This window comes from Podarcis cretensis, assembly GCF_951804945.1.
Source record: "Podarcis cretensis genome assembly, chromosome: 6".
In the NCBI taxonomy this organism is placed as follows: Eukaryota; Metazoa; Chordata; class Lepidosauria; order Squamata; family Lacertidae; genus Podarcis; species Podarcis cretensis.
Window position 1 is genome coordinate 31,782,581 of NC_137175.1, and position 26,498 is coordinate 31,809,078.

Below are 26,498 nucleotides of genomic sequence, written 5' to 3' on the forward strand. Positions count from 1 at the left end.
AAAATATTAATAGTAGCTGTGGTAGTAGTACTAATGCCTAAACTTTAAGTTATCTCCCCAAAGCCTGAATGAATAAAAACAACTAAATCTGGTATCAAAATATTTCCCATGAGGGTAACAGCCACACTTCCCAAGGCAGGGCAACATGCAGAAAGACAACAGCTCATTGGTGGAGCATCAGTAGAGTTCTCTGATCACTCCATCTCAAGGATAACATAGAGCTACAAAAGTTATAGAAAAAGGGAAACCAGCATGATCTAGGGGCTGAAGGACTTTCCTTGCCACAAATAGTCAAAACATATGGGACTTCTTAATTCAGGGAAAAAGACAACATGAGAAGAGCATATCATTTTATAAGAATGATGCATGGTTTGGCATAGTGAGGGAAGTCTACTGCCTTCAAGCTCTACTTATGGTCTAACTGGAAGCAATTGGCTAGCTGCTGTTGGAAGGAGGGGGCTGGTCTGATCAGTCTAGCAGGGCTCGTTTGATGTTCTTAGGATGATCTCCTGTGTAAAATTTTAGCACACTTTAGAATGATACTGTGTGTAGATAAGTGAATTTTAGGGGATGTGGCTTACAAACTCTCTCCCATGCTTTGATCCCACTAGGCAGTGATTCCCATGACTCATAAAGCCTGTTAATTTGCATGTTACCGTGGTTTCTTTTGCATGTCACTTCTACAGTAGCTAATCTTCTAGGAGTTGACAAGCTGCGTCTCCTGATGTTGGGGGAGCAGGACCATTCTCGAGTGTAGCCTGCAGTGGGGCAGTTAGGTAATTTTAGACTCTTACTCTGCCGCCACCCTAGCCTTTAGATGGTGGTGTGGTTTCCTGCACTTCCTTTCAATGTGATAAACTGCCCCTGCTGAGTTTGAGAACCTTCCTGTTCATTCTGCTGAGTGGGAGCCCTGGATATCTGCTCAGAAATCCTGCCGTAGTGACACCCAGGGCACCTTGCCAGATATTCCTTGTGGAGAATACATTTTATTTTAGAGAGCACCTCTGTCATAAGTTGAAGGGTCCAAGACCAATCCAAGACTTCTCATGTCTTCCCATATTCTTAGATGCTCCTGAACAGCATCCTTGCTCAACTTCTTCACAAAGAACCACAGTGGCTAATGAAAAACAAGGGTTAAGAAGATTCAGTATCCTTGTAAACTATAGAAAAAGGATGGGGAACTTCATGCCAAGAGGCCAAACACAGTCCTCCAGACCTTTGGGACTCTACCCAGGCTACTACACTGATTCAGTGTAATGCTTTTTGGACCTCTTGAGCCCCATAATTTGCATGCTGCAGAGCTCCAGTGTGCAATTTAATTTCCCATACTTGTTATGTAGCAATAAAGGACACTTGTGTTTGAACAGCCTGCCCCCTCCTGATTTGTTTTCCTGCTACCCCAACACATCACTTTCCTTAAATGGTTTTGCTTGACTCAAATGTGTTCTGCCTTCCTCTGATAATACTTCTTGTTTGCTTGGTTGGAGATAACAGAAGAGTATAGGAAAATGTCAGGAAATCAGGAAAATGTCAATAACTATCTGCGAGCAACAGGTCAATAATTCAGCATAGCAGCTAGGACTTGCTACATACATTACTAAGGTTCTGACTAGGTCTCACTGACCTATGGAAGGAACCACACCCAAGGAAGGCAGTTTCTATTACAGACCAGGCCTGTTTCTTAAAGAGACAGGATATACTCAACATACACCTGTTATTAATCAACTCGAGTTCTCAGAGCTATAGTTTATGAAGAGCCAATTTCTCTCTTCCGCAGTTCTAGGACTTTTATCTGTGAAGCCATAGAACAGGGGTGGACAATCTGAGTTCTCCAGGTGTTTTTGGGTTACAGCTCTCTTCAGCTCCAGCCAGCATGAGCAGTGGTCAGGAATGATGAGAGTTTACTCCAAGATCTGCCAATTTCGTTTTGACAAGTTTTTCCGAATGGATGGGATAAAAAAGATTAGGTCTCTGGCCTTGCATCCTTTATATGTATTATTTTAAAACCAATCTTCATATTTTTTGGGTATTGTTTTCAAACCTATTTTGGTTGTTTCTATTGTATAATTACAAATCGCCTTTAAATTTATATGAATGGTGAGACATTAATAAACTAATAAGAGCAATTATCTGGAGGGCCAGAAGTTCCCTCGCCAGTGCTACAGAACACTAGATAACTGGAAAAGCCTGTGTGCCACAAGATTTCATAGTGAGATCTCAGGTGACAATAGCTGTATAGCAATAGAAGAACCTGCTTACTGAGAGAGAATAAAGTACATGCTGTTTATGAATGAGGGTGTGTTCTCCACAGGCAATTGGCAGACACCTGCTCTCCCCTCTCTGACTCGCTGCCAGGAAACGGCACGGCTGCCGTGGTCGTGCTTTGGATGATCACAGAAAACATGAAAACTCCACGCTGTCGCTACACTCGTCTGGTATGTACAGCAGTCCTTGCTTCTTGGGTCGGGATAGGGAAGGAATAGAGGAGGGAGTTGCTCCAAAGGGCAGGGCAAGAACAAATGGATGCAAACTGCAGGGCATAAAGCTCATTTCAACTAAATGTTAGCAGAAGCTTCCTAGTGGTAAGAGCTAACAGTTGAGCAGACTGCCTCAGGAGGTGGTCTCCTACCATGAAGGCCGGATGGTCATATTGTAGGGAAGCAAGACAGATTGAACAAGAGGTTAGACGAGATGACCTCCAAGATCCCTTCCAGGTCTAGAACTCTAGGAAGTGAAACTGCAAGCCATCCTCACTGTACTATGTACCCCTCCCGGCATTTGTGTCTTTCTGAAACCATCTGGCATCATGGGAGCCTGTTAAGAGTTTAGTGCTACTGGGTTCCTAGGTCCAAAAAGGTATACATATATCCTAATGGAAAACGGAAACACTGGTCAGTCAACCTCAAAACCAGGCAGAACAGAAATATGTTTGTTTCAGTAGAAAATGTGTTACTGAGGAATTTAAACTCCCTCCCTCCTTTCTTTTGGTGCAGAGCATCATTATTCTATTTCAGATGTTTGGGCTGAGAGTGCCATTGTTTACGTGGTCAAGATAGTGCTACCAGGCAATCCCAGGCAGAATCATTCCATACTGTTTGTGCAAAGGGGATTTAATTGATTAGGAGATGAATTTGATGAAAAAGCATCATGTTTGGTGGAGGTTGCCATCACCTTGATTTTGCCTTCATCCTCAAGTTTTGCTTTTAAGCTCAGCTCCTCGGGCTATTTGGTAGACAGTTTTTAATATTCACGTCCTTGAAGTGACTTAAGCAAATATATATTCAGATGGGTGGCAAGCCCAAAAGAAAGGAAGGTAGCAGGAAAGTAGGATTTCTACAGAAGTGGGTGGTATATTTCCACAACCAGGTTGGTGCTGCAGATAAGGGAAAGTATGTGTAATTGAGGAAGCACCAGGGAAAGTTATATTGATAAAAGTGAAGCAGAGGACAAAGAGCAGTGCTGATACCGGGCTTTGTGGTTTTTGCCCAATGCATTGCATTTTCATACTGAGATGGGTGTGTTGTTGCTATTATTTGGCCCAGAAAGGGTATCTACAAACATATCCCACCATTATCTTCCTACACCCTCATCTTCAGTCTGAGTAAGGGCAATAGAAGCAAATAGGGATAACTTACCCGATAATCTTCAGATTGATTTTAAAAGCATAGTTTTTGCTTCTGTGCAGATGAGATACGATAGCATATACACATGCTAATAGGATTTTGAGGCCTCTCTACATGTGTTTCTAGGACAGTAGCTTGAGTACACAGATGTCGTGCAGGATCATTGTACTTTTATGATGTACACACAGAATTTATTTCCTGGACATTAGTACAGTACAGTGGTACCTCGGGTTACATACACTTCAGGTTACATACGCTTCAGGTTACAGACTCTGCTAACCCAGAAATAGTACCTCGGGTTAAGAACTTTGCTTCAGGATGAGAACAGAAATTGTGCTCCGGCGGTGCAGCGGCAGGCCCCATTAGCTAAAGCGGTGCTTCAGGTTAAGAACAGTTTCAGGTTAAGAACGGATCTCCGGAACGAATTAAGTTCTTAACCCGAGGTACCACTGTATTGGCTATGTAGGACCTGGATAATGTGCAGCAGCCCTCAAGCGAACCACTTTCTACTAAAGCTGGGAAGAAGGCTCACCCCTCCTGAATAGGGATAGAAAGATCTGACAGTTTTGATTCTCATTTTTCCAATCTTACATTCATTTCTCTGAATTTTTCAGCAGTTTGAGGGGTTTTTTTGTTTTTTGTTTAATCCTCACAGAAATTCAGCAGCATTTTAATGTGAATTTCTGCTAATGATCAATTTATTAAATGCAGTTTTTACTAATGTACACATTTCTGTAAGCAAGTTTCCTTAATAAAATGCATCGTTACATGCTATTTTAACTATTATCTTCATTTTTATTTTTATTTTTGCACACTTTCCCTTAATATATGCATTTTTGTAAACATTGTTTGGTTGGCGTACTGCAAAATTCCGAAGGATGATTTTGTTTCAGGTTGCCTATTGTTTTGGAAAGTACAAATTTCATAAATTCAGCTTTAAATGTGTACTGAATCTAGTTTCTTCTCTTGCAATCGCAATATTTAATGTCGGAGGAGGGGGAATTGCCCAGCAAAGAGCAAACCGTCATTTTACTATGGTGTATTTTCATTAACAGAGTAAAGGCTCCACATTTACATAGTTGACAATTGCAGGGTAGCTCTAAGACATTTCTGAGTTGCTTTCTGACCTGCCCTAGAGATGCACTTAATAGAGCTTTGAATCAAGAATGGAGAACTTGTAGACCTCCAGATGTTGTTGGACTGCAATTCTCATTATCTCTGGCCATGCTGTCTGAAAGGAGCTGGAGTCCAACAACATCTGGACTGCTAAGGCTTTAAATGAATCACAGAAGACAATCAATCTACCCTTTTTCTAGTCTCACCCTCTGAAGACACCCGCTGAAACAAAGGGTGAAGGGGAGGAGTGGGCTCAGGCTGGTTCATTAAACTGATGTTCCCGAGATTAAAATATTGCTTTATTGTGGCCTACATACTGCTGTGCTATTAATTATAAGACTAAGCTTTTAGCAGTCCCATGAGACTAGAGGGAAGGGTAGACTGATTGCCTTCTGCAATTCACTTTGCTTTATCTTTTTGCCTTTATAGTTCTCTCTGAGGAGTATCCTCCTAGTGACGCAACAGACTACATACTGGGGAAGCTTCTGCAACTTAGTTGTTGCCTTATTCATTTCCCATTTAACAGTGTGTGTCCTTTTATCAGCCCAACCTTCTGGAAGAAGCCCTGTCTTCAGAACCTGAGGAGTCTACTGAACCAGAGAACCCAGTCTGGACAAGCACAGAATTTCATGAGCCTGTGCTAAATGGGCAAAGCAACATCCTACACATAGAAGAAATCCAAAAGGTGAGCACCCTTCATACTGTGACTCAGCAAATGAGTGCTGCTATCACAGTGACTCCCCTGGGTGAGCCCTTTGCCCTTATACATCACTTCCACACATTGTCCTTAGCTAAGGCACACATTATGGAGTATTGCTGACCTCTGTTAACTGGGAAAGCAAGCTTTAGGCAGGAAGGAAACAGGAAGGTCTGCTGAAGCCATGTCTCTACAAGGGCCACGAGACCCTTGGCCCCATTTACAAGGAACAAGTGCAAAGAAGTGGAATTCTCCAGGACAGTCTCAAAAAAGTTATCTCCACACTTCACTTATGTGAATGCAAAGATTGTAAGGTAAAAGGTAAAGGGACCCCTGACCATTAGGTCCAGTCATGACCAACTCTGGGGTTGCGGCGCTCATCTCGCTTTATTGGCCAAGGGAGCTGGCGTACAGCTTCCGGGTCATGTGGCCAGCATGACTAAGCCGCTTCTGGCGAACCAGAGCAGCGCACGGAAACGCCGTTTACCTTCCTGCCGGAGTGGTACCTATTTATCTACTTGCACTTTGACGTGCTTTCGAGCTGCTAGGTTGGCAGGAGCAGGGACCGAGCAACGGGAGCTCACCCCATCGCGGGGATTCGAACCGCCGACCTTCTGATCGGCAAGTCCTAGGCTCTGTGGTTTAACCCACAGCGCCACCCGCGTCCCATACAAAGATTGTAGATGGGGCCAATAACTTAGGGCAGTGGTTCCCAATTAATTAAGGACTGCGGACCCCCTGTTTTTCAAAAGTCAAGCCATGGACCCCCTACTTTTGAAAATGTTTTTTATGTGATTGGTGCCACCATATGCTCCAACTTGTCCCAGCACAAAACTGGGATGTGCGTCTTCTGGGCAGCATTCCTGTGTGAGTTACATGACCCATGTGAGAGCATGGGCCCCGAAATGAGATGTCCTGGACAGTTGATGGGTATGTGCCATGGCCCTGCTTGGTGGGTTACGTGGACCCCCTGGGGTTCGGAGACCACCAGTTGGAAACCACTGACTTAGGGTGTATGACCTATGACCTGAACTACTAAGCAGAAGATATACTGATGAGCTAGTGCAGGTGTGGTAAACCTTTAGCCCTCCAGATGCTGCTAAACTACAACTCCCATTATCTTTGACCATTGGGCCTGCTTGGTGGGTCTGATGGGAGTTGTAGTACAGCAACATTTGGTAGGCCAAAGGTTCCCCACAGATCTACTGGAATAACTTAAGATACAGTCCTGTGTTGAACAGGTTTAAGGCAAGGATGTGAATTTTGTGGATGCCCAGAGGTTAACGGACTCCCATTCACCCCAACCAGTATGGCCAATGGGTAGGGATGATGAGACATGCAGTCCAATAACATATTAAAGGCCTCAGGGTAGAGGGAGGTAAGGAAAGAAGTGACCTTGTGTATGTGATACCTTTTAGCTTGCACCACACCTCCCTCTACGAGTGACTGGACACCCATGGAACCTCATCTACTGTACAGCAAGGGATGGATTTAGCCTGAAGACTATGTACCGAAGCATGAGTGATTTAGTCTCTCCAGTGTTGTTGATTATCAGAGACACTGAAGGCCAGGTAAGCTTTGAAACAGGCCAGACTTATCAAATCTAGCAGAGGGGGGCTGTCTGGTTGGGTTCAGTTCGCTGCCTACTCTAAATGGCCTTCCTGCTACTTGCAAGTTACAACACATCTCTCTTGCATCCTTTTCAGATATTTGGAGCCTTTTCTTCTACAGCCATCCATGTCAGCAGCTGCTTCTATGGCAATGGAGAAACATTTCTCTTTTCCTTCACCCCACAACTTAAGGTGATTGAAGGGATATCATCCCCCAAGTATGAAGGTTATCGGTGTGTGTTAACAGTATCAGGAGTTACGGTATTACCAATTATACAAATGTTGCCTGTCATTGATTTGTCACAGGCTTAAAGTGGTATACCTACAAAGTTTCCAGTATGCACCATTTGGCAATTGGTCTAGTACAGGGATGTCCAACCAGTAGATCATGATCTACCGGTAGATCCCCATTTGATCCTGGTAGATCACGGGATCCTTATCATGTACAAAATGTTATAGGGAAAAAGCTGAAAAACTCTGTACAATCCTCCCCCTAAAAAGCTCAACAGCTCTAGGCAATCCACCCACCCCCACACGCTCCTCCCCCCTCCAATGACAATGGGTCACTGACAATAAAATAATGACAATAAAATCACTGCCAGTTTTTTTATACTGGGAGTAGATCAGTCTCTAGGACCAACCCTATTCTTACTATAAATGGTTTTACTTGCAAAGGGGACATGCTTGTTTAAAGTTACCCAAGATCTGAAATGGGGCATTAACAGTCAAGGTGCTACTTCAATTGTTTTACACACACACACACACAATTCAGTTATAATAAAGCATGGAAGATCAACACAAAAGATGCTGGACTGCAAGCAACCATTTGACAATACCGTGTGGATTCTCCAATATATAGAGAGAGAGTGAGTGTATGAAAAGATGACTGTTCCAGAAACAAGGGTGAGCATGGAAGAGGTCACAATTAAAACACATGGTAGGAAGTGGTAAGCGACCCCTACCAATAAATACTACCAATAAATTCTACTGAACTCAATGAGACTTACACCAGAGCCAATATGCAGACAATTGCCCTGATAGGGAGCTTGTGTATTACGTTGCAATTCTGGCTTCTCATTTTACTTCTGAGTCAAACTTCACAAGAAGTCTTCAAGAGTTTAAGGGGTGGGGTGCTGACACAACATTCAAAATGCTGCCAACTGAACAAGAATATAAAGGTTTCAAGTAAGCATTGGAAAACAAAATAATGATTGTTTTCTCTAGTTGTACAGCTGTGTCTTTTATTCCCAAGATGCTTCTCTCAACCATGTTTTTTCTCTCCTTACTCTCCAGGTATTTAAGTGGACAGGTAAAAACACCTTCTTCATGAAAGGAGATGCAGACTCCCTAGCAATTGGTGGAGGCAGGTATGTGACTGTGAAAGATGTTAGTGGGCGGAAATGGATTTGTTGTGAAGAGAAGGGGTGCTGCAATGCAGTCCCAGTCAGATTATTAACTTTTGAGGATGGTCTCGCCGTCAGCAGCTCTTTCTGGAGCCTGGGTCCCTCCGCTACTGAATCAGTGGTACAAGTAAAACAAATGCCATCACAGTTCATCTAGAACAGGTTATTTCTCAGAATGTGAGTCATGGTGAAAAGTATTTTTACTTTTTTCTTTTAAATTTACCACTATCCACCCCTCACTTATTTCTAGGTTTCATGACATCAAACTGAAGATTCCTCTCTCCTGTACTTCTTCAGTCATTATGATTTGAGATACCGATTACAAAAAGCCCAATGGTATTTTTGTGTGTGTCCTTTGAGTGGACATAGCTGTCTAGCTTTATTTAGTACACATTATCATCTTGCTCTGCGTCAAGATCTTCCAAGTTACTGTGGACTCTTTTGTATACATGTTGGAAAAAGATGGTTAATCATTGCAGTGGAAAACCAGTTTGGCTGTATATAGTTCCAAAGCATCTAAATGTATAAATAAAAACTGTGGCAAAATGGTGAGCTCATTGTAAACCCTTTCAGAGCAGGGGAAAGAATTTGAGTAGAAAGGAAGCAATGAGCCCTCTAATCTGGCTCTCACTACAACCCTTCTTCAATCAGCCCAGGCAGCAGAAAGCACGTGCATGTGAGATACCTACAGAGCTGTTGACTCAAATGAGCCAAACCACACTGTATTTCTTATGGATCAGAAGCTTCTTGTGTTCCTCATTCTGCAGAAAGTTAATGCCATGTTTTGCCTTTCCCCTTATTTGCAGTGGCAAATTTGGATTGTGGCTAGATGGAGACCTGAACCATGGAGGAAGTCAGCCCTGCGAGACATTCAACAATGAGATATTATCTCCCAAAGAGGAATTCCTCATCCGAGACCTGGAAGTTTGGGCACTTTCCTAACCCAAAGTGTGTTGGGGGGGGAGGACAAGTCCCCTTCTGCACTGACACTGCAAGTGCCATGGGAACAGGGCTTGGCCAGTCGTCCTGTGGGGGCAGCTTTTCAAATCCCCTTCAATGAACATAAACTTGCTGTAGAGACTCCCTCTGTCTCCATAGATTGGGATGGAAAAGATGCTGGATTAACCCAGCAATTTCCTCATCTCTCTCTCACCCAACATTAGCAATTTTGCTCCCCACTATCCCGCTTATAGAAAGATGAGCTAAGGATTTTCAGTTAAGCTCTCCTTTTGTACTTCAGGGCAGGTGAAGATCTTGCTAACAGTCATCTTCAGAACTGGTAAGCTATGTGAATATTGGCGGCTGCTTGCCAGGGAAGGATGACCCAAGAGACACTTCACAGCCTTAACCTGTACTTGCCAAATGGCAGACTAGGCAGTAAGCTCCTTGCCCTCCTCCTCGGTTCTCACAGCTCTTGCTAGTGATAGAATTACTTCGTATAAGCATTAGAATGCAAGAACTCTGGAGGTGCTTTCAAGTGCACCTTTATCATGTGGTTTTGAGAAGGCCCATCTCTTTGATGCCCAGCAAAGTACCACACAGGTACTGAAGCTAAACACTGAATGGCCTAGTTAGCCACACAGGTACAGCCCACATTGTCATCCTCTGGAGTTAGTACTTTCCTCAAACCACCCACTAATTTGGCAATAGGAAGCTTTCCACAAGGCTAGTCTTGGCCTCCTAAGTAGCGTTCTACCAATGACATTCAACTCCTGAATGGGCAATTTGCAGGGTTAAAAGAAGTTTCCCCAAATGAGAGAGATTTTCCCTTCATAATAGTGTATTTCATATACAAAGGTTTGTTGAGCAGTAACCAGTCTACTTTTCCCTCCTTACCCACAATTTAGCTGACTATGGCCATAGGGGATTTAAGTCTTTCCCTGTTTGGGGGTTTGTGGGGAAGCACTTTATACACAATATTTTGTTTTCATAGCACTTTATACACAATATTTTGTTTTCGGAAAATGGCATCTACTTCACGTCCTAGCTAATCTGTTTTGTACATCAACATGTACAGGCCTCTTTGTCACCTATTGGTCACTTTATGTGACATCCCTGACCTCATTTTGTAAATAGATTCATTTTTTTCTTAACTTTTTTAAAAAAGAGGCCAACTGATATATTATTCCAATATAGAAGCCCGCAGAACCTTTAAAAACTAATCAGGTAAAAACACTTGTGCAAAGCCATACACAACTATTTTATTCGAGATGTGTTCACACATGCATGCTGAGACTGAGTAATCAATCGACAACTTGAATGTATTAAACAGCCATAGATAACTCACCTCAGACAGAGCTTAATTGGTTAGGGCGTACTGCTTTTCTATGCAATCTGTACACATTTCATCTAGGAATAATTCAATGCAATGTTCATGCACGTATAAATCAGCTCACTTTACTTTTATCATTTAAGAGCTTCTCTTGGTTCTAGAGACTGATGTCGCTTATCCATTTTATAGGGACAGGATATTTAAATTGTTCAGATCCAGCATCAGTAACACACTTTGAATTATCTGTTTGTAATGTCATCTAGAGATGCCTTTAGATACTCCTCTGGTTAGATATATGATCCAGCAATTCTTTTAACATTGCTTTGAAATAGTTGCCTAATGATTTTTAGTCAATATATGAACAATACGATTTTTCGATAGTGTTAAACGTACAATTAATTATAAAGCAAACAAACCAATCCTTAGATTTCCTCATTAGAGACTGGGCATTGTACACTTCAAGGTCATGTGACGTCTAGTCAAGGACTACAATCTGTCCAAATTGTTTTGTGCTATGCTGAGGTCTAGTAGCATAAATAAAAACTTTTAACAGATGGAAATGTCAGGGGTGTGAGAGAAATGTGCTGTGAAATACTTTAGAAGCATTAGGTATGTAAGGAAGGGGTGGAGTAGAGGCGGCCTTATGTTTGCCTTTTAAGCACATAATGAAGACATAAGCCTTTCTGAACAAGTACCTCTCCTACCTCTCAGCCTAGAAATCCTGAAAGCCGTGATCCTAAGAGAACTAGATACATCTTACATAGTTGCAAGTACTCTTTCAATAAAGAACACTGGAAACTGTAGTTCTGTAAAAGTCACAACAAACTTGTTTTAAAGCAGCTTAAAGTTCTGGTGCAGATGTACTCTCAATCACTGTGAAGCCTCTGACTCAATTTCCTGGCTCTTCAGCAGAAGCTATCCAACTGTTTTCGAAGCTCACTCCCCTCTCCTAACATTAAAAAGTCACAACCCTTCCAAGTGCGTTATTTGGCAGAACAAAATTCAAAATATAGCACAAAATCTGAAATACAGGAAGCAGGGCTGTGAGGGGCAGATTCCTAAGACATCACTGTGGCAAGCAAAGGAAACCAACTGTGCCTACTGCCGGTCCCAATAAATGAACTGGGATAAATTGCCCATTGGTATTGTAACTACAGAGTTCCAGATTTGCTCAAGTTTGAATTTTACTTTACAGAAATTGGCTCTTTGTAACACATTGAAAAGTCCAGTCAAGTTCTGAACATATTAGGTATTGGCCATTAGGGGTTTTTAAGGGGTTTTATTACTCAGCTGATATGCACAGGAAAAAAGATTAATATACAGGCACACAAAATATATAATTATAATTCTAACCAGTCTGACAATTGAATACAGCTTTGGAGAAAATAGCTCTATGTACGTTACCTTAACCCGTTTTTATGAAGCATTTTAATGTCAAAACAAAGGCTCAGGATGCCAGCAGCTCCCTTTTAATCCAATCTTACGGAGCTCAAACAATTGAGCCACTGAGTTTGAGGTCTCTTCTTGCATAGTCTAGTCTAGATGTTTTTGGGACTCCCAATTCACATCAGCACCAGACATGGCAAACAGTCAGGGATTATAGCAGTTGCAGTTCACTGATATCTGGAAGGTCACAGGTTAGCTACCCGTACTCTGACTGCAGCACTAGAAATGTTGGATATTTCTGAACAGCTCTCTGCTCGTGTGAAAGTGTGTTGGATGAAAGTGTGTTCTGGTGAAATAATTCTAGATTCAGGTGCTGTGTGCTGGAAGTAAATTCAACAGAGCACCTGATAATACCCTAAACGTTTAATTTTTCAGCCCTAAGTTTTAAGAGAACTCCATGACGCAACTTCATTTTAAATACTGGCATGGATCCAACATTCCTTTGAGCACTATCCCGCTGGTGAAGGGAGTGGGATTCAACTCCCCCCTGCAATGGTCCTGTAAATCTGCTCAGTACAGAAAGAAACACCGGGGTGTTGATGGTGAAAGTGGCTTTCCAGCTTCCTACAGTAGGTACCTTTGCTGTAGTCCCTTCTGCAACGAGGACCCATTCTCTCTTTCCCAATTCATAGTTCTTAAATGGTGTATACATTTCTTCTGAGCCTTAGGTTTGTTAAATGAAGCTTCAGAAACTCTCTGTTCTCACATTTAACAGCACACTTCTCACACACAAACCCATTTTCTGTCAGCATAAAGTGCCACATCATAAAACTGTGTTTCTCAAAAAAAAAAAAATTTAAGGAACAATATATACTATTCCATACAAAGTCAACAAATTGTGAAAATATGAGAGATTAAAAATACATTCAAGTCGGTTTGAAACATAACAGGCAAAACTCCCTAGTCTGAAATTTGCTTCTGATTCTTAACAGCTGTTTGCCTCTCTATACAAACCAGCTCATTTCCTCTCTACCTAGTGCTTAATGGCTAGGATACATTCAATAATTGGTTGTTTTGGTACTGCGAGTATTTTGTTGGATTATATAAAAGGTAAGCATTGAAGTTAAAAAAGTAACTTTATAAAATAGTATATCCTTGATTGTGCCAAGGCATGTTTAGCTCTAAATGAACATATACTGACTCTATCATGATTTGAGGGAATGGCAGCTAAAAAGAATAGTAGGATAACCACTTTTATCATAAACAGAAGATAGGCAAATAGCATAGGCTTGTCCCCTTTTCCCACAATAGGTTTCATATATAACATTTATCATAGTAGAGATCTTAAGAAAATGAAAGAAGTTTTGAAATAGAAAGGCGGCTTTTGTGGTTTTTCCCAAAAACGTTTGAGCTTTATCCAACTAAGTTGTACTCAGAGCAAACACACTGAAATTAATGGAGCTATATTAGCCATGTCCATTAATTTCAGCAGTTCTATTCTGAGTAGGAATAACATTGGATACAACCTGCTTTTGAAAGTAGACCTTTCTTCACCGGCACACATTTGAATTAACAAAATAAGAACATTGCCGGTCATCAAATGTCCAAGTGAAATCTACAACAAATGGAATTTTAACTCATCTGAGCTAAGACTGGCATTTTCCACTAATGCTTTTCTTTCCACGTTTCCATGTTTTTATAACACAATCTTGTACACACCAGAATCAATCAACAGAAAATTTGTTCTAGTCCTTAAAAAGTGACTTTTTGGGCTTTGGAGTAGAACTGTTTTTCTTTGAATCATGCTTTTCATCATCTTTGACTACATTCCAGTCTGCTTTCATTGGTGTAAGTTCAGGGGCAACAATATCACCATCCTATCAAAGCATCAAAATGAAGAAAAGAAGTTCAGTTGTGCACTGGAAATTAACAGTCAATACATTCTGTCATCTTCTTGGCAAGTGGAGCAAGACACTCATTGGAGCCTTTTTACACATCATTTTACAAGAAAAACATTCTTGCACTGCCCTTTCAAACTGTCATAAAAGGGTAATGGGTGACTCATGCTGTACCCCATTTATTTGTGGTAGTCCCCTCTCAACAAATTTTATGTATTCATCATTTCCAAGGAAATTAATAAACATAACAGATACAAAACTTCTAGTTAGTGGTAGTATTACAGTTGTTTTAGAATGTAAACCATAAAGGCTAGATTGTCCTCCAACGAGATTTCTGAGATTTTAAGAATTCTCAAGTCCCTTGTGTTCATAATGTGCAGAAGTAATAATGGGCTGGTGATAGAAGAGACTATGGAAGAATGAACAGGTGATGAACAAAAGGAATACAGAGAATGAGGTAGATCTGAATCTCATAGCTCAGTTGGTTAGAGTGTGGTGAGGAACGCCAAAGTTGCAGGTTCAATCCCCGTATGGAATAGCTGCATATTACTGCATTGGACTAGATGATACTCAGGGTCCCTTACAACTCTACAATTCTATGATTCTACACTGAGATGCACCTGCTAAATGTTAAACCTTTCTTACCTGTGGTTTAGTGAAATTGTTGTCTATACACCACTGAATGAAATATTTTCTAGCATCACAGATTTTATCTGCTGTCTTACAATAAACCCTGATTTGCTGCTCTTCAAATTTTTCTGGTAAGAGCTTTGAAACCTTAAGACAGAGGGAAAAAGAAGTCACATACACTTAATTTTATCACCTTGTCAGAAAAAGCTTCAACAAATTTCTCAGCAGCACCATTCAGTTACAAGAATGTTTGCACAGTGGAATTTTACCTTAAAACCACTTGCATTCAATTACCACTTACATAGCAGGTGATATTAGAACTGTGTTGCTACTATTGCCATGCAATTCTGTAGTCATTTTCACATGTATTCAGATACTCTTTAAAAAGCTATCGTAATAAAACAGGCAGAAACACACACACCCCAACCTTACTTACTTGTTCTTTAGAAATTCTGAATGCCTTATTTAGGTCAGACTTGCAGTAGAAACGCACATTATTGACAGGGTTCTTCTTTTTCATTCCATAATCCATGTTGATAACCTTCACAGAGGCAAGTCAAAAATAAAAATGTACTAAAGTGCATTGTAGGCACATATGTTAAGAAATCTAAATCATTTAAAATGAACATTTAAAGAGATCATTCTTACATCAACAATAAAGTCTTCAGGCTTTAATCCAGGCTTGTGAGATAATGTACTGGGCTGGGACTTGGCAATTTCTTCAGCCATCTTACTACACCGTTCCTGCAGGGTATAAAACCTTTTACTTTTTTGTGTATTTGAATCACTGTATTTGAATCATACTCTCAGAAACTGATGAACCAGACCCATGATTAATTTTCAAAATAATTTTCTCTCTCACGCACTGTACAATGTGACAAACAAGGTATTTGATATCACCATACCATGACAATCAGTAGTGATGACTTTTAATGCTATCATAGCTTCTCTTCAGGCAGACTAAGGCAAAATTAGTTATCCATTAGAGAGAAAGGAAAGAAGGTTGGAACATTTTATTATTGTTGAGAAATGTTCAATGTTTTACCATGCTTTTATTATGTTGAAAGCCACAGTAGCTGGGGCAACTCAGTCAGATGACCGGGGTAGAAGTAAGAACTTATTATTACTATTGTTGTTGTTATCCAACAAGTTGATGCAAACTATTGTAAAAACCTAGTAACTCTTGTACTTAATGCTTAATCCAGGGGTTACCAACCTAGCACCCATGAAAACCACTTCTGGCACCCCAACACACCTATATGAACTTTACTGAAGAAGGGGCCTGTCTGTGGCCTTTATATTGATTGCTCTGTTGTGCAGTGCTGTTTCTGAAGTTAAAAGAGCATGCCTGTTTCCACTCTGCAAATACAATCCTATCTCTACTCTTTGGAGGGAATGTTGAGGATATATGGAGGAAGATAAAAAGTTTCTAGCCTGTGCATTTTGAGACAAAGGTGGCCTAGAGAGGAGGGGAAGAGTGGTAGCTACCACTCCCTTTACTGCCCAGAAAGCCAATTTGTTTCAGGATTCAGGGGAGGAGAAGGAACAGTGCGGATGCCTTCCTCACTCACTTCATGCAGGATGCCCATGTGATAGGGAAGGACAGGGAAGGACAGGCTTTTCCCAGCCTCCAGTGGACTTTTTCAGCAGGAGTGGGAGCAGGAGAGAAATGCAACAAGGATGTTGCCCTCAGTTGCATCATGACTAGTCAGCTTGTGCTGGCAAAGAAGGTGTGGGCTTTTCCAAAGGTTCTTTTCAGTCTAGAAAGTGGTAGTTGTTGTTTCTGCATTGTGGCGTGGCTGGAGAGAGAAGTGACAGAGATGGCCTCCCCAGGCACTTCATGGACCATGCACCTGCTCAGGCAGGCTTTGGCAAGGCATTTGCGGCAAGATAGGGGAACAGGGGAGAGATTAGTGATCTGTGAGGAATATATATAGAGAGAGAGTATGTAAAGAGACACTATGGAGAGACCTGGTCTGAATAGAGATATTGGATTCTTGTCTCATTACATATGCTAAATCTATTTTTGGTCATCTGCATACTATCCCTTGCTTTTTCCTGTAGGACTAATTGCAGTCGTTAACAGTCGTCAACAGTATCTGAGGAAGTGTGCATGCACACGAAAGCTCATACCAAGAACTAACTTAGTTGGTCTTTAAGGTGCTAAAAAATGTTTATTTTGTTTTGACTATGGCAGACCAACACGGCTACCTATCTGTAGTCGTCAACAGGTTTACCATACCCATTGAGTCAATCACCCATCTCCTACTACCCTTCTGAGAAAAACCACACCCCACCCTCCCACTAGATATAAGGGTCTGGTGACTTCTGCAGAAGTGTGCATGCATACAAGAGTCTATACCCAGAACAAGCTTAGTTGGGAGGGACTTCCGGTCGGCGCCAGCGCTTAATGGCGGTCCTCTCTTCGATCTCCGGAGGAGGACTGCTCCACGAGTTCGGGTCTGACCGCTACGGCGAAGCGGGGACCCCTAAAATCACAGGCGCGGAAGCCTGTGAACAAGGAGACTCGGTGGGCACCATTTGCGCCCTCCTTTACTGTTAAGGAGCCTTTTTAAAGGCTCCGGAGTGGCATCGGGGTGCGTGCGGTGCTGAGTCGCTACCCAGCCCGTGGAGTGAAGCCGCATCGCGATTAGCGGAGAGCGCCGATTCCTTCCTGAAATCTGAACTGAAATTGAAATACCCGTAAGTAGGATTGGAAACCTTACTGGGACTATAAAAAAAAGCATTTGAAATTTGGCCGAAATCGGGGGACGGTAAATAAAGGAAGTCTGCCTCCCCCGGATTGCATGATTTTTAAAGCAACGGAACTAGAAAGCTGCAATTGAAGGAAAAGCAACTTTGAACTTTTTGAACTGCTTAACTTTGACATTGAACTTCAACTCCCCCCCCCCCCAGCAAGCAGGAGCAGGGGGGGAAGAAAAGGGAATTTGGTTTAACCTGCATGAGAGGAAATTTATTAAAAAATTTCTGCTGTCTCTGACTCTGGGAACAGACTGCCTGGGTGAAGCACTTTGACAGGGGACTGTCAGATAAGACCTATTGCAAAGCGCAGATTTTATTGGATATAACTGTTGGGATTTTACAGAAATAACATTGTTGCAATTAGAAGATTGAAAGACTGTTGTTAAAATCTTTTTCCCTCTGAGGGCTTTTGGTTTCTTTGTTTCCTCTGCCTATTGGATACATTGAATTGCTCCCTCTAGAGGGTTGAAAAGTAACAGTTGTAACATACTGTCAAAAAGCAAGTCACTGGATTTTTCCATTTAAGAGCTGTTCCTGTGGGAACGACCTTGGGATATGAGTGGCTCCGCAGAAGAGATAGCAACAAGATCTAAAGCTAAAGCTGCACAAAAGAAAAGGGGCTCAATATCAGCCTTATTGCCAACAGGCGCAGCTGGACAGGAGAAAGGAATAAACGCATTCATGGATTCAGTGACACAAGCACTACTTAAAATAAATGAATCTTTAGAAAACTTAACAAGACAGAGCACTGAAAATACCAAACAACTGACAGAACTTACAGCAAAATTAGATTTAAATACTAAAAGCATTACGTCTAATACAGAAACCATAAATAAATTGGTTCAAGAAAACGCTACAATTCGAAAAATTGCGGAAGAAGCTAAATTTACTGCAGAAACCACACAGGAAAGTTTAATACCAGTTTGTAAGAAGCTTGACCAGCATGAGGCGGCCTTGTCTTTGTGGGAGATGCAGAGGAAGGAGAAGAATCTGAGACTTAGATTGGTCCCTGAAAGTGAACTTTCAGAATTTTGGCAGGTAAACTCAGAGGAAGAAGAATTTAAGATAATAACCGCCTTCAGATTGGGCAGAAGGCAAGGCAGAAAGATCCCAAGGGACTGTCTGATAACTCTGAGATCTAAAGAGGAAAGAGACAAAATATTAAACTGGCATTATCAGAGAACTCTTCAGATCGGAAACGCTTCTGTGCAAATCTACAAGGACATCCCAAAATACATTCTGGAGGTAAGAACCTTTTATAAGAATCTGGTTGACCTGCTGAAGAAGAACAACATACCTTTTAGGTGGGAATTTCCACAAGGCCTGTCTTTCAACTTCAAAGGAAAAAAAGTTAGAATAAGAACAGTGCAAGATAAAGAACAATTCCTGGACAGAAATGAGGACCTGGTGAAAGGAGTGTTAGAATCGACCTCTGAAACAGATCTTGGAAACCTGACATTCGGACTTAAGTCACCAACGGAAGAAGAACAGTTGCAGGGAGCAACTGGAGGTAACTAATCAATTATGTCTCTGCAATTTTTAACTTGGAACTGTAATGGATTGAACCTTCCCAGAAAAAGACGTGAGGTTTTTCATATTTTGAAAAGAGAACAATTGGATTTGATTTGTTTACAAGAAACCCACGTGACAAGGGCACATAGAAGATTGCTTATAAACAAAAGATTAGGACAGGAATTTATTTCATCAGATAAAGTTAAGAAAAGAGGAGTGGTGATTTATGCGAAGGAGAAATTGGCCCCAAAACTGATTTTTAAAGATGAGCATGGAAGAATTTTGGCAATTGAGATACAAATCCAAGGAGAAAATTTTTTGACAGTTGGCATTTATGCACCAAATGAAGGGAAGGCAGAATTTTATAAGAAACTGCATGAGACACTAATGGACTATTTGGATTATAAGGTGATCTTATTAGGAGATATGAATGGCGTCGTCTCTACAAATATGGATAAAGCACAAAGACAGGTGGTTTCTAAAGATGGGAGACTACCTAAGACTTTCTTTGAGATGACTGAAAATATGGACTTGATTGACATTTGGAGAATAAGAAACCCTCTTGAGAGAGAGGGAACATTCTTCTCAGAGGCACAGATGACATGGACAAGAATAGATCAAATATGGACTACTAGTGGAATGGCTCCAAAGATAAAAAAAGTGGAAATCTGCCCAAAGACATGCTCCGACCATAACGCAGTAAAGATGGAAATGAAACTAACAACAGCTGGTTCCTTTAGATGGAGAATGAATGACACCCTATTTAGAGATGTTGAGATTTATAAAAAGGCCCAAAAAACTTTGATGGACTATTTCGAGATAAACCTGAGGACAGATGTCGAGAAAAGAGTGATTTGGGACGCAAGTAAGGCCGTGATGCGAGGTTTCTTAATACAACAGAACTCCTTAAAGAGAAAGAAACAAAATGAGAAGAAAGATAAGATCCTGGAAAAAATAAAAGAAGGAGAAAAGAAATTGAGGTCAAAACCAAAGTCTCATGAGATTTTGAGAGAAATTAAGTTCTACCAGATGCAGTATATGGAATTGATGAATCAGGAGATAGAATGGAAAATTAAGCAAATGAGACAGAGAACATTCGAATCAGCGGACAAATGTGGGAAACTTCTAGCTTGGCAACTGAAGAAGAGACAGAAATTAAATACAGTCACAAGCTTGGAGGTAGATGGAAAGAACATCTCTAAACCAAATGAGATCAGCAATTGTTTTCAGAGCTATTTTAGAAGATTATATGCACAAGGGCCGGAAAACGAAGGAGATATAGAAGATTTTCTTAAGAAACATGGATTACAAAAAATCTCACAACAAAACATGTTGGCTTTAAATGAGAAAATAACAGATCAAGAAATAGAGGGTGCCATTCAAAATATGCAATTAGGGAAATCTCCAGGACCAGATGGACTAACCTCCAGATACTATAAAGCATTGAAGGAATGGTTAATACAGCCGCTTAAGGAGGTTTGTAATGAAATATTAGAGGGGGAAAAGGCACCTGAATCGTGGAAAGAAGCCTTTATTACACTTATACCAAAGACTGAAACTGAAAAAAACCAGATCAAGAACTACCGCCCTATATCGTTACTTAATGTGGATTACAAAATATTTGCTGACATTTTAGCAAAAAGATTGAAGAAGGTGTTGGTGGAGGAGATTCACAAGGATCAGGCAGGCTTTCTCCCAGGAAGACATTTATCAGATAATGTAAGGAACATAATTGACATTATGGAACTGCTGACTGTAAATATTAACACAAAAGCAGTTTTAATTTTTGTGGACGCGGAGAAAGCCTTTGATAATATTTCTTGGAATTTTATGAAGAAGAATCTCCATGGGATGGGGGTAGGCCAAAGGTTTGAAAATGGTATAGGTGCAATATATTCTGAACAAAAGGCAAAGTTAATTGTAAATAATGTGGTTACTGATGAACTTTCTATAGAAAAAGGGACACGGCAGGGGTGCCCAATATCCCCATTACTTTTTATATCAGTCCTGGAGGTTTTGCTGAATATGATCAGGGGGGACCAGCTGGTAAAAGGAGTTCAGGTCGGAGCCAAACATTATAAATTGAAGGCATTTGCAGATGATTTAGTATTGACTTTACAAGAGCCAGACACTAGTACAAAAAGAGTCTTAAAGTTAATCCAAGTTTTTGGACAGGTGGCAGGATTTAAGCTGAATAAACAAAAAACTAAAGTTTTGGAAAAAAATCTAACAAATGTTGAAAGAGAGAATTTTCAAAATGAAACTGGGTTAATGGTGGCAAAGAAAGTAAAATATTTGGGGATTAACATGACATCTAAGAATGTGAACTTATTTAAAGACAATTATGACAAATGTTGGACAGAGGTAAAGAAAGATCTAGAAATATGGTCGAACTTGAAGCTTTCCTTGTTAGGTCGAATCGCAGTGATTAAAATGAATGTATTGCCTAGAATGTTATTTTTGTTTCAGACATTACAAATTGTGGATAAACTAGACTGTTTCAAGAAGTGGCAGAAAGATATATCTAAATTTGTCTGGCAGGGCAAAAAGCCCAGAATAAAACTTAAGATACTTACTGATGCAAAAGAAAGAGGGGGGTTTGCCCTGCCGGACTTAAGACTGTACTATGAATCGGCAGCTTTTTGCTGGTTGAAAGATTGGCTACTTCTTGAGAACGCAGACATTCTGGACTTGGAAGGATTCGGCAATAGGTTTGGTTGGCATGCATATATATGGTATGACAAGGTTAAAGCTCACAAGGGTTTCAAAAATCACATTGTCAGGAAAGCATTATACAATGTTTGGATTCGATATAAAGACTTGCTGGAAAATAAAACTCCTAGGTGGTTATCACCAATGGAGGCTAAGGAGGTGAAGAAACTTAATATGGAATCTAAATGGCCAAAATACTTTGAAATTCTAGAAGAAGAAAGTGGCAAATTTAAATTACAGAGTTTTGAGAAAATAAAGTCTAAGGTACGAGACTGGCTCCATTATTACCAAATAATGGAGACTTTTAAACAAGACAGGAAAATTGGCTTCCAGGTGGAGAAATCGAAATTAGAAACAGAATTGTTAGAACCCAATACTAAGAACTTATCAAGAATGTATAATTTGCTGCTGGGGTGGAATACAATAGATGAGATAGTTAAGTCAGCTATGATTAAATGGGCACAGGACATAGGCCATGACATTATGTTTGCTGACTGGGAACAGTTATGGACCACCGGTATTAAATTTACGGCATGTAATGCCCTAAGAGAAAATATTATGAAAATGATCTACAGGTGGTACATGACCCCAGTCAAGCTTGCGAAGATTTATCATCTGCCCAATAATAAATGTTGGAAATGTAATGAGACTGAAGGTACCTTCTTTCACCTTTGGTGGACCTGCCCAAAGATTAAAGCCTTTTGGGAAATGATTTATAATGAAATTAAGAAGGTACTTAAATGTACTTTTCATAAGAAACCGGAGGCATTTCTCTTGTTCATGGTCGGCCAATTGGTGTCAAGGAAGGATAAGACTTTTTTTATGTATGCCACTACAGCAGCAAGGATTCTTCTAGCAAAGTATTGGAAGACACAAGAATTACCCACACTGGAAGAATGGCAGACGAAAGTGATTGACTTTATGGGACTGGCAGAAATGACTGGCAGAATCCGTGACCAAGAGAAAGAGACGGTGGAGGAAGATTGGAAGAAGTTTAAAGTATACCTTAAGAACTGTTACAAAATCGAGGAGTGCTAAAATGTCAAGGGGAAGGAAGATGTAGAATTACAGCTGAAACTGTTTGATAATTTAAGGGGAAACTGAGAAAGATAATAAGCTTAAATCTAATTGGTAAAAAGGGTTGCTGAAAAACTGTAAAATAAGGATGCAAAAAGGGTGAGGTATGGGGAAGTCCGAGAAAGGAGGTTTATGAAAATGAGGTTAAGAAATTATATTTGTGTGTTCGTTTGTATTTGATGATGTTCCTATGTTGCTATTGCTTTGTCTTAAAATTGGAAAATTAATAAAAATTATTTAAAAAACAAAAAAGAACAAGCTTAGTTGGTCTCTAAGGTGCTACTGGACAATTTTTTAATTTTTCAATGTAAAGAGAGATAGAAGCCAGAGGTAAGCAAATTGGTACTGGAAAAAACCAACCAGTACATTACTCTATGATCACACTTAACAAGTTAGCAGAGTGAAAAAACCAATGTAACTTGAGAAACTGTGCCCACCTTTGTAATTTCTGTGCCCTCTTGGGGCTGAGTCTGTCCCAGGTACTTATACAGGTCACGCCGCTCTATTTTACATAAAATTTCCCGTGCTTCTTTGAGCTCTACCTCATCAGAATGAAGAATCCTTAAGAAGATCTCATCTGCCAGTATTAAACAAATCAAGTCATTAAAGCCAGTTTTTCTTTTGCATAATTGAAACACGTATTATCTGTCAGAATTTAAGAATTTTTTTTATGCTATTATAATCGTAGTCAACTGGAAATGATCTTTTATATATCTGCAAAACGAAACTCACAAGACCATATTCAATTCAACAGTCAGATGGAAAACCCCAAGATTCTGCTGTTTCTCAACAGGGGTAAGATATAGTTCTGTGGGTCTCTTCTCTAGCTGCTTTGGCAGTAAACGAAAGGCACCAGAAGGTAACATTTTTGAAAAATAATTATATCCTCAAACAAATCAAAGCCCAACAACCTCAAAGTAGCTTATGGTAAAATGTGCATAAAATGAAACTCAGGAAATGAAAATCAGGAAATAACATTTTGAAAAACACATCAAAAATCTCCACTCACAAACCAAAAGAGCACAAAGGAAAGCAGCCCTAACATAGTCATAACAAGAATAGTCTGTTTTTTGAGCTGAAGACCTTCCTAAACAACCAGGTTTTGTGCAATGTCTATACACAGCAGTAAAGAAGAGCACAACTAGAAACATCTGACTCTACTAGTAAATAAAACTTCAATTACCACACAACTGGGATTAGGATGGTGAGAAGTAGTCAAGGGCAAAAGGCTTGACTTTCAAACAAGCATTTCCCAAGGCTCTGTGAAAACTGGCAGGTCTAGTGTAAGGGTTGGCAAGATTGGGCACCTCTCAAGGACACCCCCACCCCACTAACAATAACCGCCTGCTTGTTTATCTGCCTCTTGCTTCAACATGGAGGAGATGAACAAAGAGCGTCTCCACCCCCACCGTTCAGTCCAGACAGCTAGCAATGATGAGGCAGAGGAGCAGCTGCCATCACTGGAGTGAAGGGACATACTTACTGAGGTAGAGGGGTACATTGAGGGCATCTTGTCCAAGAACCACCAAAAACCTGGGCTCAGCACTAGTAACCAGGAATTTATACATCCCTCATAGCTTCCTTTCTGCTCCTCCATTGCTTTCCGCTTTGTCCTGCCTTCCTCCTCCGCCACCAATTTGAGTAACAAATCTTTCACTTCTACACAGTCACATTGGCTCCAAGATTCTCACTGCTCCTGGCTAAGCCCTGGACTCTCTAGCCCAGGGGTCAGCAAACTTTTTTCACAGGGGTCCTGTCCACTGTCCCTCAGACCTTGTGGAGGGCAGGACTACATTTAAAAAAAATTGAATTCCTATGCACAATGTGAGGGGGGCAAGTAGTCCCCCCCCTTCTTGGTTTGCCGCCTGCCTCGTTCGCCGAAAGGCTGGCGGAAGTGGCGCAAAATGGGCTTCCTCCCAGCCTAGAGAAAGAAGGCGCTGGGCTTACCTTCCCAGGGACTGCCACCACCACTGCTTCTTCTCGTGAAGCAGGTAGGCAGAGCAAGCTTGTCCGCTCCGCTCTCTGGTCCACACGAGCACCAGGGCGGCGGCGGCAGCAGCAGCGAGAGGAAGAGGCTGAGAAGCAGCAGCTCTGCCAATTAAACCCTGCACCTGGTTTACCTCAGCGCAGTACCGGGACGTCTCTGCCAATCAGAGCCACCGCCGCTCGGCCTCTTCCTCCCGTCACCATCGCCAGGAGTCTCAGTTTCGCAGCTGGTTCTGGCTTCACGGCACGGGCCGGATTTAGGACGCAGGTGGGCCTGATCTGGCCCGGGGACCTTAGTTTGCCGATCCCTGCTCTAGCCCGAGTCAACCACCATTTTGGTTTCAGTTTTGAGTCAACACCATCTAATACATACTCATCCTACCAAGATTTTTACAGGAGCGATAGATCAAAAAAAGAATTTGCCTAAGCAGTTATATATCAACCTATTCAAATTAAACGAAGCTAATAAGCTCCTTAATGGCTTACAGAGGGGTAAAAAGAGAGACAGGGAAAAGGAGGAAATCTTTATTTTTCTCTTTCACGAACCACCACTTAAATAATTTTAAAACTGGGAGAGGGGGAAGTTTGGCCATAGGGGAACAAATCCGTTTCTTATACTATAAATAGAGATACAAACACTTGACTTCCTTCATATGCACACAGCAGAATATATAATTCATTTACATAAAGCAATGCACTATGTTTCATTTAAGTGCCATAACAAAATGGTACCCTGAGAGAAATACTTCCTAAATTGATGCAATTAGAATTTAGGTGTCAGTCCAATAAGCCCATACCTGTTAGCTTAGTGTAGGCTTCCATGTCTTCTCGTGCTGTAGCGATATTGTACTCTTCCCCTCCAGATCCCTTTATGATGATATGTGGGTTAGCTTTCAAAAGGGCATCTGTAATCCTGATATGAAACATGCAAGACAAATGAGGAAGAATCCATAATTTCAATATTAACTCCAGATTTCACAATGGCTTTGGAAATTTGGAAAATTATTTCTATGGCTAAAAAAGAGTAATACAAAAACACCAAAGTTGATAAAAAAATTAAACCATATAACTTTTTCTAGTCATCAAAATCCACATTGAAAAACGATTAAGGAGAAGGACAGGGACATTCAACAGAGTTTCTCAATGAGACACTCCAGAACTAGGGCTACAACCTTTAATTGATCAATTGCTTAATATTAATTATTTTTTAAAAAATTAATTAAATTCAAATTGGTTGAATTAAAACACATCCCTAAATAAATCAGGCAACACTTCTTTAAAAAATATTTGGAGCTGGCAAGCACCATTGTAGAAGCATTCCTCCTTCAGTCATACATTATTAAAATGAATTAATATGCAAGCTCATACAAATGTAATTAATCTACTAACATAAGAATGGCTAGGATTTATTTGGATACTGCCCTGTCTAGGGCATATCAACATGCACTTACTTACATAGTTTCAATGATGTTGCTAATTTTATGTTGGTAGGCTCTGCGGTGCAGGCAATTCCGTGTGTGGAACATGTCATACAAATTTCCAACCTCCTAAAGTCCAAGATAAAAACAGTCTTTTATTCATCTTTTTATTAAAACCACAGTTCCAAGACTTATGAAACATTCAGGGCAGGTACTTCACAAAATGTTTGTTCTTGTTTTATGTATGACTGTTGTAAACCACTGTGATGTTCTTTATGAATAGTGGTATATGTTGTTATAAATAAATAAAACTTGCTGGCAGCAAACTTTTGCTCCTTTCACTTAATGGTCAGGAATACATGAAACAGTCTCTCTCATAAATGCTCATAATAATG

General features: G+C 40.7%; 2 protein-coding genes across 5 annotated transcripts in view; one reads left to right on the plus strand and one right to left on the minus strand.

The window, feature by feature from the left end:
* TLDC2 (TBC/LysM-associated domain containing 2) lies at positions 1-9,532 on the plus strand. Of its 3 annotated transcripts, none has more exons than XM_079980011.1 (7): positions 1-776; positions 2,312-2,435; positions 5,266-5,424; positions 6,855-7,007; positions 7,143-7,279; positions 8,340-8,413; positions 9,256-9,390. In XM_079980011.1, the coding sequence occupies exons 2-6, from the start codon at positions 2,388-2,390 to the stop codon at positions 8,374-8,376; spliced, it is 534 nt and encodes a 177-aa protein (XP_079836137.1). In that variant the 5' UTR covers positions 1-776; positions 2,312-2,387; the 3' UTR covers positions 8,377-8,413; positions 9,256-9,390. The 3 variants fall into 3 exon arrangements, with proteins under 3 accessions (XP_079836137.1, XP_079836135.1, XP_079836136.1); XM_079980009.1 differs by having other exon boundaries at positions 14-776; positions 7,143-7,238; positions 9,256-9,532; XM_079980010.1 differs by having other exon boundaries at positions 35-776; positions 5,284-5,424; positions 7,143-7,238; positions 9,256-9,532.
* Positions 9,533-11,984: 2,452 nt separating this feature from the next.
* The window catches only part of SAMHD1 (SAM and HD domain containing deoxynucleoside triphosphate triphosphohydrolase 1), a 31,514-nt gene continuing 17,000 nt past the window's right edge, over positions 11,985-26,498 (minus strand). For both annotated transcript variants that reach the window (XM_079979301.1, XM_079979302.1), the window contains exons 10-16: positions 26,141-26,232; positions 25,483-25,598; positions 23,137-23,276; positions 15,284-15,379; positions 15,072-15,176; positions 14,651-14,782; positions 11,985-13,984 (exon numbers count right to left, since the gene is read on the minus strand). In XM_079979301.1, coding sequence (XP_079835427.1) covers positions 13,853-13,984; positions 14,651-14,782; positions 15,072-15,176; positions 15,284-15,379; positions 23,137-23,276; positions 25,483-25,598; positions 26,141-26,232 — 813 coding nt within the window. In that variant the 3' untranslated portion in view covers positions 11,985-13,852. The remainder of the gene's footprint in view (positions 13,985-14,650; positions 14,783-15,071; positions 15,177-15,283; positions 15,380-23,136; positions 23,277-25,482; positions 25,599-26,140; positions 26,233-26,498) is intronic.